Genomic DNA, 14,905 nt, shown 5'->3' on the forward strand with positions numbered 1-14,905 from the left:
TAAAGTAATCATGAATGTACCTGGCAGAAAAGCTGGTGGTTGTCCTCAGACACTAACAGCAGACAACAACACTGTGACTGAGTCTGCTGCTGCAGCTATAGGGGCAAAAACATATATGAGAAATCGTTATCAACTCACATGGTAAAGTGTATGATAGACCTATAAAACATAACATGCATGATCAGTTTCAATTATGTCTTCTGATATTCCTCATACTATAAGGGTCATTTGATTAGCTGTAGAAGGTGTTGAACAAAATTGAGCTCTTATTAACTACTCACAGGAGATTCTGCTTTCATAAAACTAATCAAGCTGGATGAGGGGTGCTAATTTAACAACACATACTATGATGCAATTATAAAATAATAGGCAGTGTCAGTAAAAATAACTGAGCACTCATGTCTTTGTATGTCAGAGCCTTTGAAACATCTCTTGTACTGGACTGATGCACATTGGATGACACAAAAGCAAATAAAGATATTGCAGATTCTATTTTGGACTTTGGATACACATGTACATCAGTGCATAAAGTATACTGTATGCATACACATCCGCCCACACACTCCGGTGTAAAATAGAAGTGTTTCTTCACACTTCTGTAATCCACAGAGCTGGCTGCAGGACAAGATTAAATGCCAGCCACAGCTAACACACTCATCCCCCATTAACACACAAGTGTGCAAACATGTACACACACAGAAAATACATTGCTGCACCCTCATAGAATGAGGCCCTTCGTGCCATTTTCCTAAATACTCTAATCCAATGAGAACCATGCCAAGCTCCATCCACCAAATACATCATTCTTTGGAGGCAACGATTCTCCATATGCTTCTTCGCCATCTATTAGACATCTTTTAAAGCAACAGCAATAAACAGGTAGCCTATTCTGAGCTAAGATTAGGTGAATTTATTCACACATTCTTGTTTTAAAGTCTTGTGTTTTCGCTCCTTTAAGCGTTTACCGCACCGATCAATCACATTTCTATCTTTAACTCCTGTGTATCCGTAGGCACGAATGTCATCATCAGGTTAATGACAACATTGAAAGTATTGTCATTACAAATGGGGGTGCAGATAGGAAGCAGATATTCAGAAGGTTTTTATGTGGGGAAGGTAATAGTTTGCATGGATGTGGGAGTGTATGGCTGATGTCAAGCACTTACATAATTGATGACTTTGAGCTGGAGAGACGCTGCATCAAGGTCATAAAGCTCACCTAAAAGACAGGACAGACAAGTAGAGCAATGACTGTAAAAAGGGGCTAGGCCAAGGGGGAAAAAAAAATAAAAAAAGAGTCCGAGGCAGGAATGCAGAACATGTTCGCATTCGGACAGAAAGCAATCCCAGGAGAGATGCCTTGTGACAGAGAGGTCAGGGAGCGGTAAAAACGAACCAGCAAACAGATACTGGAATAATGAAGACAAGACAAGTGAAGAGTGCAAGAAAAAAGAACCCGAAGGTTTGACAGAGAGGCAGCGAGGCAAAATGCAGGGACGGGCAGAGGCTGGGAAGGAGACCCGAAGGCAATTCTCATTTGTTGACAATTAGAGACGAGTAAATAAAGCTGATGTATGTTTGTGTATCCAGCAGCAGCATTATCAAGTTCCATTATGCATGAGGTTATAACATTGTCTTAGCAAAGCATTCAGTTTCCAGCCTAGCCGCCACACATTTTCAATGGCAATGAGTCTATCTAAATTCATAGATCTCTTAATCGGCACGTCACACTCTATTAGCATTGCTCACCTCACTCTAGGTTTGTGTGTGTTTACATACCACAAAGTTGGAGGATGTTGCGGTCCAACTCGCTGTAGTCCTGCTCTGAGACATTGAGGTGCAACAGTGCATTGTGTGACTGAATGGGCGAGGGGCTGAGTGGTGGTCTCTGGTATGACGCCAGAACAAGCTGGACGCGGACGCATGCCACCGAGGCCTGCGACGTCATGCCCCAAAACAAAAACACAACACTGAGCACGCACGCTTACCACACCGATATACAGTACAAAAGGTCGGTCAAGGATCGATATGCGCAATATTAACTTTCTGATGAGATGGAGAGCTGCTTTATGAGTTTATAAAGTACGCACAAGGTTAAGGCTTGTTTATATGCAGAAAGTGTGTCACAGAAAAATAAGGTCAAAACAAGAACTAATGCTGTTCAGAGAAACGTACATGTTTTTCCAGCATGCTAAGATGCGCTTCATCCTGATCAGAAAGGGGACTGCAGCCCACCTGCAACACATCCACGCACACACGCATACGCATAAGGAATGAACAACATCCAGTCCGATCTGCTATGTGGACATCTCCATTTCACGTCACTGTCAGATTAACAGTTTAATTTGCGATTCATTTAATAACAGTCACAGCTAAAGCATTTTTTAATCGCCTTAATCAAATGATTAATCTCTAACTTTATGATATTAGAATAATGATTAGATACGTTTTCTGCATCGCGTTTCTTGTTTGAGGTTTTGAGAGCAAAGGTCAAGCACACTCTGAAGTCAACACTGAATTGTCATCATTGTGTTTGGCATAACCTGATAGGCTCATGTTATTAGTGAGAGGGCAAGTTCATGAAGAGTATGTATGTGTATGTGTATGTTGTATGTTCTTTATTTTCCTGTTCCAGTGTTTGTTGTTCTCTGTGTCTCCTGTATACGGTCTCTGTACTGACTCTGTATGTTACTTGTGCTTCTTTGTCTTTTCTGTACCTATACCTGCCAGGAGTTCTGCAGATGGAAATGAGTCCGGGGCTATAATCTGGCATATTTACATTTTTCCTTTAAAATGTTCATTAATATGCATTGTTCCTCCTTTATTTTAAAAAAAAAAAAAGTTCAGGGGCAGAACGAAGTTCTGCCACTGAAGACAATCAAAATTGAATTGAAGCTAAAAACATGGCATCTTTGATAAAGATATGCATTCGCTGTTACCACAAAAGCTCAACAAACCTTTGACCTACATCAGCCTTCATTCACGATATACGGTAGTGAGGGGGTTTGTAATAGCACAGACTGACCAGTAAGACGGCAATGGCCTTGGTCCGCTCCTGGTCCAAGATAGGTATAACAACGGCTGAAAGAAAAATGAAGAAAGGATAAAAAAGAAGAAAGGAAAAAAGATACAAATAGCTTAGAGCATTCATTTAAATTCACTCCTTTAAGCACCCATTCATTTCCCCTCCATGTCCTTGCCTCACTTTTAATCTTTTATTTTTTTATTTATTTTTTATCCAATTTGTTGGTTCTGTTGTTGTTCCTAATAGAAATGTGTGAATGGAACATGGAATATGAATTCAACAATGACACAATAAACACCCTTGCACAACACTTATTATTTAGAAAGAACATCAGCACACTAGAAAATAAAACACATTCATGATGGTGTACCTTTCTGGACTTGTGATTGATGGGAAAATAACTACATGTCCATCTCTCCATCCATCCATTGTCTTTTGCGTATCCTCAAGGCTAAGGTTAAACATGTCATTTCTTGTTACTCCTTCCCATCTAATCACACAAGGGAGTGGGGAGGGGAGGTCTATTCTGAACCCATAGAAATATCTTGTTTAGGCGATTGTAATTCAAAGACAGTCTATGCTTTATATATTCCATGTGGGTGGCTCCCATTTTGCTCCTGCTTTTTTCCCTCTTATATACATATATTTTCTCTTCCCATGCACTTACAGGACTCCTCTAGGCACTAGACCAGTGTTTTTCAATCTTTTTGAGACAAGGCACACTCTTTCCTTTGGAAAAATCTCGAGGAACACCTTCATCCAAAATTTGCTGGTGATTAGCAAGACTGATGTCTGTCATTCCCGCCAATCACCATTAAGCCTTAAGCTCTTGTCTCAAAGTACTGTGCTGTGCCGATTGTGAGAAAAATATTTATTAAATGATTATTCTGCAACAAACTGCTCTCACATCTGACTAGGCATGGGCTGATAAAAGATTTTGATGGCACCTTAGTCAAAAATATCACGATATCACAGACTTAATATTATTGCTCTAAAATGTCATTTTAAAATATTTGCTGTTATTTGTTTTTTTCCCTAAAAAAAAATCATTTCTAAACACAATATACAATACAGCAATTGTCTCAAAAACAAACATTTACCATGCTAAAATAAATAAAATATGTAAATCAAAATCAAAACACCTTTAGTGAGCATTATTTCTTTCTGATTGAACATCCAAATTAAACTGAAATGTATGCACTTCGTATAAATTAAGTAAGAGCATGAGAATATAAAAAAAATCATTTGAAGTCATCTAACATTACTCCGACTACTATATGTGTCAATAGGTCGAAGTTCTCTCTCGCTCTCACTCTCTTGCTCCCTCTCTCGCGATCTCGCTTTCTCTCTCTCGCTGCATTTTTTCAAAACCTGAAAACTTCAACAACACTGCACAAGACAACACACATAGTCAAACAACAACACTCGCATAAAGATGCTGAACTAGAATGATTAAGAACCCTTTGAATAAAATACTTATCTTGTTTTACTGAATATTTCAAGCCCATCCTTGGACACATATTATGTTGTAGATGAATTTGTGAAAGAAAGGCACACTTTCAGTATCAGTGAGCTTGCCCATTCTGACGGCAAAAAAGAATAACTTTATACCAAATTCTCAGTCCAAAAAAAAAAAAGATTGAGTACCACCGATCTAATAAACGCATGAAGCATTGTAAAGTATGTCTTATACGTACCTCTTTGGTGTGCCTTTAGTGGGGCTGCAAGACAAATTTTGTATTTTTCTGGCAGTTCTGATGAGGGAAAGCCTGCGCACTGACATCGCTTCAGCTGTTCAACAACACTCCTGTTGAGGAAAGAACACATGTTTAAGCTGGACAAAGGCAGTTAAAGATCAACAAAGACCACCTAGAACAAATTGAAAGAACATATGCTTGCCTGCATGAAACAAAGAGTCTGACGAAAAGCTCTGAAAGCCCACTGTGAAATTACATGAAATTGATGGAATTATGTGTGTCTGTTGGGGAATAAGGGTATACTCCCTTCAAGTGCTGGAACCATGAGGTCAATTCCTTTATTTTTGCTACATATGAAAAAGGTTTGGTATTGAAAAAATGAGACAAAATCACTGCCTCAACTTTTATTTCCAGGTTATTTATTTCCAAATCCATCAAACAACTATTTTCCTTTCCGCTTCCTGTTTGGTGTCTGCTTCTTGGTACACCAAGGGTTTTGAGGACTTGAGGACATTCCAATTGATTGGAATGGATATAGACCCGGGGTGCTCAACATTTAAAAGTTAACAATTTAACAACAATTACAATTTAACAGTAATGCCCAATAGACAATGTTTTTGCAATGGCTGTGACTGATTTTCCATCTTCTCAGCTTGTTTTTGCACCCCTCGAAAAATAATTATGTAGTCTTCACAGGCAAAACCCAAGAGTGAATCTGAAGCTCAGTGTAAATATTAAGTGCTATCTACTGTTGGAACAATGTTTTGTCCTTCATTCGCTTCAACATGAATATGGAAATGAGTAATAAAAAGAATGTAATGTCACGCATGCACACAGGTAAATTCATCATCTACATGCTCGATTCAATAATATTCTGAACATTCCAGTGATGACACACACACACTACACAAAACTCCCATTACATGCTCAAAGCGTGTGAATTGCGCTCCCAGCGTTGCAGTCAAATGTGTATGGTGCATTGACTTTTAAATGGCCATTTATTTCAGCTCACTAAAGAATGGTGTGTTTCAGTCAAAAGGCATTACTGTCACAACTACCAATGGTGGCAAAAGGGGTTGACTTTTATGCATTTCCCATTTTCAAAGCAGCTTTACGGTACTATCGCAAAATAAATCTGCAAAGTGGTGAGCAAATATATAAAAATACAACAGCTCCCATGGGTGTTCAGTGGAGGCCCAGAAACTCGACTATGATTGAGTTGGTGCATGAAAATAAATGGGATTAGTGAGAAGTACAGTACATCGTTTAGCACATAGTGCAAACACTTAAGGTGGCTTGCTTTCTGCACGATGAAAAAATTAGTGTAGTATGTATACAGCATTAGGGTTAATTTAAACGCACATTCTTTACAAAGACTTCATTTGGCATACAGCTCTAGTATTACACCATAAATGAGCGCAAATGCACCTAATGCTGTGTGCCGTGTGATTATATGTGGGAGTAAGGACTTCATCATGACATCATTAACCGCATCAGGATGGCTCTAATGACATTGAATCCCTCTGAAATGTACATTGTGAGTTTCATTAGGCATAACTACACAGCCATCAGTGAACACACAAAAGCATGCACTGAGGGTTTTCAAAAGCTTTTGTGCCAAGCATTTGTGTTTAAGTCGTTAACTCATAGAGGCACGTTTACTAATGTCAAATTTATAGTATCATTGGACTGATGTTTTCCGAAGATGGAAAAACTTAAGGTCGTAGGGGTTACTAACCTTTTTGAAGCTGAGAAACTTCTGGAATAACACATTTGCTCAAATTACATTTAAATTATTCGATCCCAGAATAATACTGTTTTGTGAGGGTAAAGCAGGGTCTGAAAATGGCCGACATTGAAATTAATGATGTTCTTAGCGTTTCATGGATTCTTAACCAAGCTCAAGTTAACGGTGTGATCGGTCTATCAAAAAGAAGAAAGCTGGGAATAATGGCAATTCTGATGATTATTCTGATGATTATAGACATACAGCTCAGATCATCGTACTAATAATCATTGGAAAAAAGTCCTACTGAACAGGATCTCATAGTTTATTAAATAGACCGATAATCACTTTGGGTTGAAAGCTATGTTGGGCATAGACATGCGTACGTGCACTGCAACAGAGCATTCATAAGATAATACCTACTATAATTCATCAGTTTTTATGTGTTTCCAAGATGCTTCGAAAGCATTCGACAGGGCGAATTAAAGAAAGTTTTCTATTAACTAATATGGAGCGAGATATTTTTCTCTGCACTTGAGAACATTTTGGAGCTGTGCTAAAATGTACAGTTTTATTTGTCAATTAGAAAAGTCTCTGAATGATACTGAATTTAGTCCAACCTGTCAAGCAGTGGAAACATTTTGCATGTTTGTCTTCATTAAGAGTACCCTGGGTACTTAAAAACCATGATGTCCCATCCTAGCTACTTTTGGAACAAGCCTGCTGCAGATAGTCTTGTTATCTGTAGCCGCGGTCACTGGCTTGTTGGCACCTTTCCCAGCAGTAGGTGGGTAGACATTGAGATGGTTGACAAACAACCAGTCAAACACCCAGTCATACCTAAGAACAAGAAGACCTAAGAACCTGTTTCCGAATGTCCAATACACCTGTCATGCATGTTTTTGGAATGTGGGAGGAAGCGAGAAAGAGAACCCAGGCGGGCCCAGGGACACCATATAAACTCCCCACAGGAAGGTCAAAGTGAGCTGGATATGAACTTGGGACTCTGAAGTGTGAGGCGGGCGTGCTAACTAGTTCGCCAAGCCGCCCTCAAGTGTAAAATATCCAAGTAATATTGTGTGACCTTGCCAATCATTTCCTAGCTGTCGTCTATAATGAATGATACTTTCGCATTAAGCAATTATATGGATACATAGTGCATTACCAATGTGTTATGGAAGAAGTTCCGAAATTAAACATGAGCGGTTTAAAACGTCACCTTCGTGTTGTGTAGCCATTGCATGCTGGCTGAGGTTCTGCGACCTGTGTGAAACAGATCGCAGTAAATTTGCAGAAATTCCTCCCAACATCGTCAAACATGAAATGATTGCTATGACAACTTGTGTGTCCAAAGTGCCTGGTGAGTGCGAGTTCTTGTTAGAGAACGAGATAAAAACAGCAATGACAAGCTGCCTGCCTGAGGAGAAGGTAACTTGATTAATATGGATTTCAAGCTGTGAAAAAGGCCTGTAATGTTTAACCCTTTCAAGCGCACTCATTATAATACTTGGAAAGTCTAAACTTTAACCCCAGAAAATTATTCAAGTGTATTAAAGGACTTTTTTGACTTAAACAACCTGTTTTCTCATCATTTTCATTATCCTTCCATCCAAACTCGGTACCATTGTGAGGAGAAGCTGCTATAAAAAATGGGTAAATGGATGGATTACAATTAGGTGAGCAATGAAAGACTGTTGAGCAAAGAACCTGACCGGGAAGTCTTGAATACACACAAAATTTAGCCAGTTTCTTAAAAATAAACAAATACAACCATAAAACACACATGTTAAATAAATAAAACCATAAAACACCCAGTAGAACATAACTTAAGCAAAAATATGACATCCACTTAACTACTTGTGTTATTACTCAAATGAAAAGAACTAATGTCTTTATAACGTCATCAATTGAACCACGCAATAAGTTCTGTGAACCAAAATGTAGTCTTGTAAACATTTTTATGGATCCCTGCTATTGCATATTGAAAGCATTCGGGAAATAAATGCTACTTTATTTAGTATATAACTGTTAAAATTAATTGATAAGTTAATCGATAATTAGGGATTTTTTCCTCCAAAAATCAGCATCGGCCTGAAAAAATATCTGAATCGATTAACCACTAGTGTCAATAATGATATGTAATGCAAGAGCTACATATATCAGATATTCCTTTATTCATTCTTCTTCATTTATCCAAGGTCAGATAAACCTGGAGGATCCCGAACAATTCCCTAGCCAGCCAAGAGTCATAAGACTTTTGAGTGTGTCCTGGGTCATTCCTGGGGCCTCTTCCCAGTGGGGCACATCCATAACACCTCACCAGGGAGGAATCTACCTCATCTGGCTTCTCTCAATGCGGAGTGCCACGGGGTCAACTGAACCCATCCCGGATGACCAAGCTTCTCACTTTATCACCAAGGGAGAGACTGTACACCCTGCGGAGAAATTTAGACTGCTTATAAAAAAGTCTTTTTTTTTTCATTCATGACCCACAGCTCCATAGGTGAGGATGGTAACGTACATCGGCCAGGAAACTCAGAGCATTGCCCTCAGGCTCAGCTGCTGCTACACCATGACAGGCTCATACAGTCTGCATCACAGTTGACAAATATAATTGGTGAACTCAATCAAATTATCAAGATTCAAGAGTTTTATTGTCATATGCATAGTAATACTACACAATGAAATTCTTATTCTGTTCACTTCCCCAAGCAGACTACATTCCACAATAGAGCAAATAATAAAGTAGGCAATAAAACAAAAAAATGAACAGTAATAGAGCAATAAGGGCAGAAATAATACTAAAAAATAACAATAATATGCGTAGATCAGCAAAGGTAAGAAGAAATATATGTATTCAATGAGTGGGCTGCTCGGTGGTGCAGTGAATAGCACGTCCATCGCATAGGTCAAAGGACCCAGTTCAAATCCCCCTGGCTCCGGCCTTTCTGTGTGGAGTTTGCATGTTCTCCCAGAGCCTGCGTGGGTTCTCTCTGGGCACTCTGGCTTGTGTGGAGTTTGCATGTTCTCCCAGAGACTGCGTGGGTTCTCTCCAGGCACTCTGGCTTCCTCCCACACTCCAAAAACATGCATGGGAGGTGGATTGGACACTAAATTGTCCTTAGGTGTGATTGGGTGTGTGAATGTTTGTTCGCCTCTGTGTTCCCTGCGATTGGCTGGTAACCAGTTCAGAGTGTCCCAAGCCAGTTGAGATAGGCGCCAGCAAGCCCTTGTGAGGATAAGTGGCTCTAGAACATGGATGGATGTATTCAATGAAAAAGTTGTTGTTTGTCCATTTAAACCAGTGCTTCTCAAATATACGTATTTTGCCTAACCCCCCCATCAACACGCAGACTCCTTTTTAACATTAACAAAAGAAAAAAAAGCAATATAAATCAACTTTCAACAACCGTTCATTATTTTTTACAGCGTTTATATGGGTTACAGCTTAGTATACAACAGAAAAAAATAATCAAGTGCATCAAAGTTCCTGAAAAAGAAAAAAATGATGAAAATTCTTATTTTATTGCAAATAAACTTCACATGATAAAACAAAGCCCCCCTAGGGGGCCTCGCCCCACTATCTGAGAAGCACTGATCTAAACACATCAGGCGTTTAGCACAGTCAATGGGTTTAACCTCTGGTGAGTACTTATTCCTTGTGGGATTGTACCTGCATAAAGATGCTCGTGTGCTGATACAGTATTTGTGATAGTCAGTGTAATGACAGTTATATGTCATTAATGGGGGCTCTTGTTGGGGTTTTAGCAAGTGCATTGTCGCCTCCACTAGCCCTGAGTGCTCCAGCCACTGAAGATGAGAAAGTGGAGCATCAAGTAGGGAAAAGCAGAGTGGACAGATTGGAATTTATTATGAAGTGCCTTTGATGTCTCATCAGAATCAATCATCATGAACATGGAGCAGAATAATGAAATTCTCGTATTATAAGTGGCCAAACATTTGCACATACCAGACCAGTCAAGACCGACCAGAAAATGGCTTTTTTTCTGTGACGTTAAACAGCAAACTACAACTTTGAGGTAAAACGAGGACGTCTCAAAGGCACCTTTTGGTGTTACTGACTCTTAATGTGTCTCATGGCTCCTCGGAGGGGAATTGGTTGCACTAAGGGAAAAGGGGAACGACAGCGGTTGTCATGGCAGACTGAGGTATGAAGAGAGGCCAGCGTGTGACGTGATTGAGTGCTGAGCGGCTTATAATCATCCCTCTTCCCTCCCTTATTGCAATGCCTCTCAGGGCACTACCTCGCTTGACAAAGATGCAGCAAATCAGCACACAGCAGTCAGCCACTCACAGCAAACATCTGTGGCGTGCAGTACACACATATAACACACACAAAAAAAATAACACGCACCTGATCTTGCCCTCCTGTGGCAGCTCATGTGGCGGGTCGTCCGACAGCAGCCTTGAGTTTCCCTCCAGTGTGTACACACATACACACTCCTAGAATGAATCACACACAAACAACATTTATTAGAAGTGATCAGGATTTAATGTTTTAATGGGTATCAATTATGTCTGATTGGTTATGCAAATTATACACTGTATGATTGTTTTGAGGGACAATATTCTTTTATTTGCTCTAATGGGACTGTTCATTTTATAGAATTACTGTATAGGAATGTTTGCTGCAGCATCAGGTCTTTATTTACTTGGTGTGGTAAAGTAATTCAACTACTATATAGTAATTACAGTATCGCATCCATTAATTCTGTTCCAAGTTGTTTTTGTTTTACCTGGCTAATCATTCATGTTATTCATCATCAATGTTTTTACTTGTGGATCTCTGCCCGCTTAGGGCATGATTGTTAAGTCTTTGATGGAAAAATGCAACATTTAAATAATAGATAAATATTTTGGGTGATACTCTAAAATAGACAGTACTGTATACAAGTACAGTATATGCAGGAAATAAATGAGTTACAACACACACATAATGGAATCCTGTGATCTGTGATTGTTTATTTTAAACTCGCTGATCGCCGATCATGATGCACCTTAAAAATCCTGATTGTGTAAAAGTCTTCTTTGTGCAATTCAATACCTGCAGATACTCAGTTGGAGATTTTCCCCAGAATTTTAAAATATTTTTGTTTTGTTTTGTGGTTTTTACCCTAATTCCTCTTTTTTTCCCCCTTCATTTTTATGGAAAATGCATACACATTTTTTGTGAATCAGCATTTTTTTGAAGGATTTTTCTCTACATTACGTACATTTCAATCTGCATCAATTATGTGCATATTTCAGCTATTCGTAGGCACACCTGCTGTACAGTATATTCCCAGCAAATAACAGTGGTCACTGTATTGTTCCCAATGTTTTCAACATGTGTATATATTGTATATATTATACATATATGTATATATTATGTAGTTTTCTTGTTTTATAACTTTTAATTAGAAGTGACAAAACCCCTCAGCTTGAACCAAGCACACTTCACATCTTTTTTGGGAGGACCATGTTAACAAAAAGCAAAACAGACGCTCAGGATTACCTTCAGAACTGTGTTTCAATATGTTTTAGTGTGTGTGTGTTTAAGCCTTTGGGAGGAGCAAAAAAAAAAAAAAAAAAGGGAGACGCATGGAACATCCCCCCCTGTAAAAGCACATTCGCTGTAGTGTTATAGTTTTTCTGTTCTTGTAAGGCCAAGGGCATCATCTCCAACCCTCAGAAAATACTGCGTGTGAATGTTTATACCGTGTGGGGTAACAGTGTCTGTACGCCGTCTCGAAGGGCCAGTCGCAACGAGCGCACATCGACAACGGCCGCCAGCTGCAGCAGAGCATCCTGCAAAAGGAGACAAACAAACGCTGCTCATTTCAAATAAACATTGGGGTCTTTAAGTCGGAGCCCTGAGCTGAAGATCTTTCATTTTGTGTTATGTGCACGTTTTATGTCACAAGCTACTTAACAAGCTGCAAAAGTCTCTAAGCGAGATTTAAACAGTGACACACTAGATGCACTCAAAGTATGAGGATTAGTTTTGCTCCCCTGGACGTGATGAATTTGATTCATGGACTGTGAAACGTGTGACATATCTCTTGCAGCATTTCTGAAGCAAGAAAAAGCTCATTATCCACATATTGACAGTGTGAAGTGGGCCTAGGAATAAATACATTGGCCTTGTAAACCGCATAAGATATTAATAATAGCAAAAGTACATTTTACTTGTCATGCACTAAACATTCGTGGTAATCTATTTACGGTTCATACTCCCTTTAGACCAAGATAAAAGTGATTATCAGCACAAGTGGGATCTAATCAGTGCTGAAACAAACAAAGAAATTCCTCTTCTTGCATGCCTCTTATTTTAGAGCATATCCAATGTCCTCACAATTTAGAGTTGAAAGGAACGACAATATGAATGAGGAATTTAGTCCAAAGATGAACATATACCTCAACAAAAACTTATACCTCAAGCAATCTGAACAGCAGCTGCCTAGAGAGACTGTAGAACATAAGATTTTTGGATTGTAGGTTTCACATTTTAAAGCCACAGTTTCACCGTGACAGCTTTTTGAATTTTCCTTTTGACTCATTCACTTAAGCACACACAAAGGCGGACAATTTTTAGTGGACTAGTCCTGGTTAGATATGCAAGAACATTCTACTTACTAACTTAATTGGTACAATCAAGTACCACTTCCATTCGAATTAAGGCTCATTAGAGTAGACAGCCTTTGTACTGTGAACCAAACTCAAATCATAGAATTTGCCAGTGCTGTTAATACATTTTCAGGTTAATAGGAAAGCCAAGTAAACAAGCGAACTAACAAATCCTTGTGGAGGCTGGGAAAATCACACCATTACGTTTTGGTGTGGCTACTAATTTCCACCCCCTCCTTTCCATTTTCTCCAATTTTCTAGCAGAGTGACAGAATGTTAATGAAAGCTTCATGCATATGCATGAAGTGAGTGTCTGGTATGAAGGTCTATAAGATCTGGCTGTATACTGTAGTAAAGTCCTTTGTAACGCAAACAATCTGAGAGGCAATGCCTATCATCTGAGGTCAGTTTCAGTTAAACTTCTTCAAGGGAAATTAAGATGGAACGTAACATGTTTCAAGTGAGCCTTGAGAAATTTTGCATCATTGCCCTCCACAAACTGGCGAACGCCTGGATCACCACTTTATTTCATATGTTGCATGTTCCTACCATGGGAATATTGGCACACTTGGTGCCATTTACTTTTATCCCTTGCAGTTTTCACACTGCATTATTACAACATTTTAGCGGAAGAGCATCTCTGCGGGACATCAAAATCTGATCAAAGCATTGGCAAATGGTGGAAGAAATCTAAGATGCTTAAGACACAGCTGCTTCCAAGACAGTGTGGTGAATATAAATAGGAAAGATGAGCATCATGTTGAAAATATTGACTGTGAATGCCAGATCATATTCAGCTTGTCCTGATAAAGCTGTCTTCGTCACACAGAACATCTTGTTTCTCTCTGGAATGCCTGCAAGGCCTCTACCAAGGATGTCCAACTTTACAAACTATTCCCCCACTCAACCTATCCTATCTCCTTGTCTGCCTCTGACTCGCAATCGGAATTTGGGATAAACACGGAAGGCCAAGGGTATTGGTGTGTGTGCATGTATGTGTGCTAGCGCAGTGCAGTATTGGGGAGGAATGTCTGCTCGGTAGGTGGGTAAAAGTGTGAAAGATGCAAGCCGGCCTAATAAAAAAAAGGGGGGGGGGGTGCCTGAGCACCTTTTCCCATAATGGTTAAATGTCATTAGCTTTGATCACTCAATCAGTGGACCAGGGTGCTGTCGTAATGAAGTTGGACCAGAGCCAGCCAGAGTGAAAGGCTTAAGTCAAAGTGGGCTGCATTATCAGCCAAAGAGCTTGACATGCTTGTGGAAACCATCCTAAGTAATGTGTGATAGGAAACGGAGTGACAACTCAGCTGCTGTCCACAATTATCTTGTGTGTGTGTGTGTGTGTGTGTGTGTGTGTGCGCGCTTCTGTGTGTGTATATACGTGTGTGCACGAATGTCTTTGACCATGCACACTACCAGTGATGATTTGCCTTGGTAAATGTCAAAGTCTGTCTTATGACCTTTCACAATCATTTCTCACAATAAACCCCAACACATCTATTATATCAATGCTTCTCACGCCTCATCAAATACACATTTTTTGTCAGTCAAAGAAATAAAATCAATAAGGGCATTTCATCTTTTAATGATTTAATGAATTTTAAAGTCATACCATGCACATTTTCACATGGTGTAGCACAAAATAGCCCAGTAAGTCTCAAGAATTGTCAAATAGGAATAGCTCTACAAGATTTTTCTTTTTTTTTTTTTGCTATTATATGTATAACCTTTAATAACCTTTCCAGAAGCGCACCTGACACACTTTACATAGAAGACATGGTCATGTGCATATTAGTTCAACGGATACGGCAATCTACAAAATGTGAATGG

General features: G+C 39.3%; 1 protein-coding gene across 7 annotated transcripts in view; it reads right to left on the reverse strand.

The window, feature by feature from the left end:
- pde2a (phosphodiesterase 2A) overlaps positions 1-14,905 on the reverse strand; it is a 197,284-nt gene that overhangs the window by 22,876 nt on the left and 159,503 nt on the right. For 3 of the 7 annotated variants that reach the window (XM_088428416.1, XM_088428417.1, XM_088428418.1), the window contains 8 exons: positions 12,167-12,256; positions 10,824-10,912; positions 4,723-4,832; positions 3,026-3,081; positions 2,176-2,235; positions 1,780-1,936; positions 1,167-1,219; positions 21-95 (listed from right to left, as the gene is read on the reverse strand). In XM_088428416.1, the coding sequence (XP_088284542.1) occupies positions 21-95; positions 1,167-1,219; positions 1,780-1,936; positions 2,176-2,235; positions 3,026-3,081; positions 4,723-4,832; positions 10,824-10,912; positions 12,167-12,256 (690 nt within the window). Of the gene's footprint in view, positions 1-20; positions 96-1,166; positions 1,220-1,779; positions 1,937-2,175; positions 2,236-3,025; positions 3,516-4,338; positions 4,539-4,722; positions 4,833-10,823; positions 10,913-12,166; positions 12,257-14,905 lie in introns of those variants that run through there. The other 4 variants (XM_088428419.1, XM_088428422.1, XM_088428421.1 and 1 more) reach the window with 4 other exon arrangements.

Source organism: Hippichthys cyanospilos, chromosome 11 (genome assembly GCF_059441005.1).
Source record: "Hippichthys cyanospilos isolate Australia breed blue-spotted pipefish chromosome 11, RoL_Hcya_1.0, whole genome shotgun sequence".
Lineage (NCBI taxonomy): Eukaryota > Metazoa > Chordata > Actinopteri > Syngnathiformes > Syngnathidae > Hippichthys > Hippichthys cyanospilos.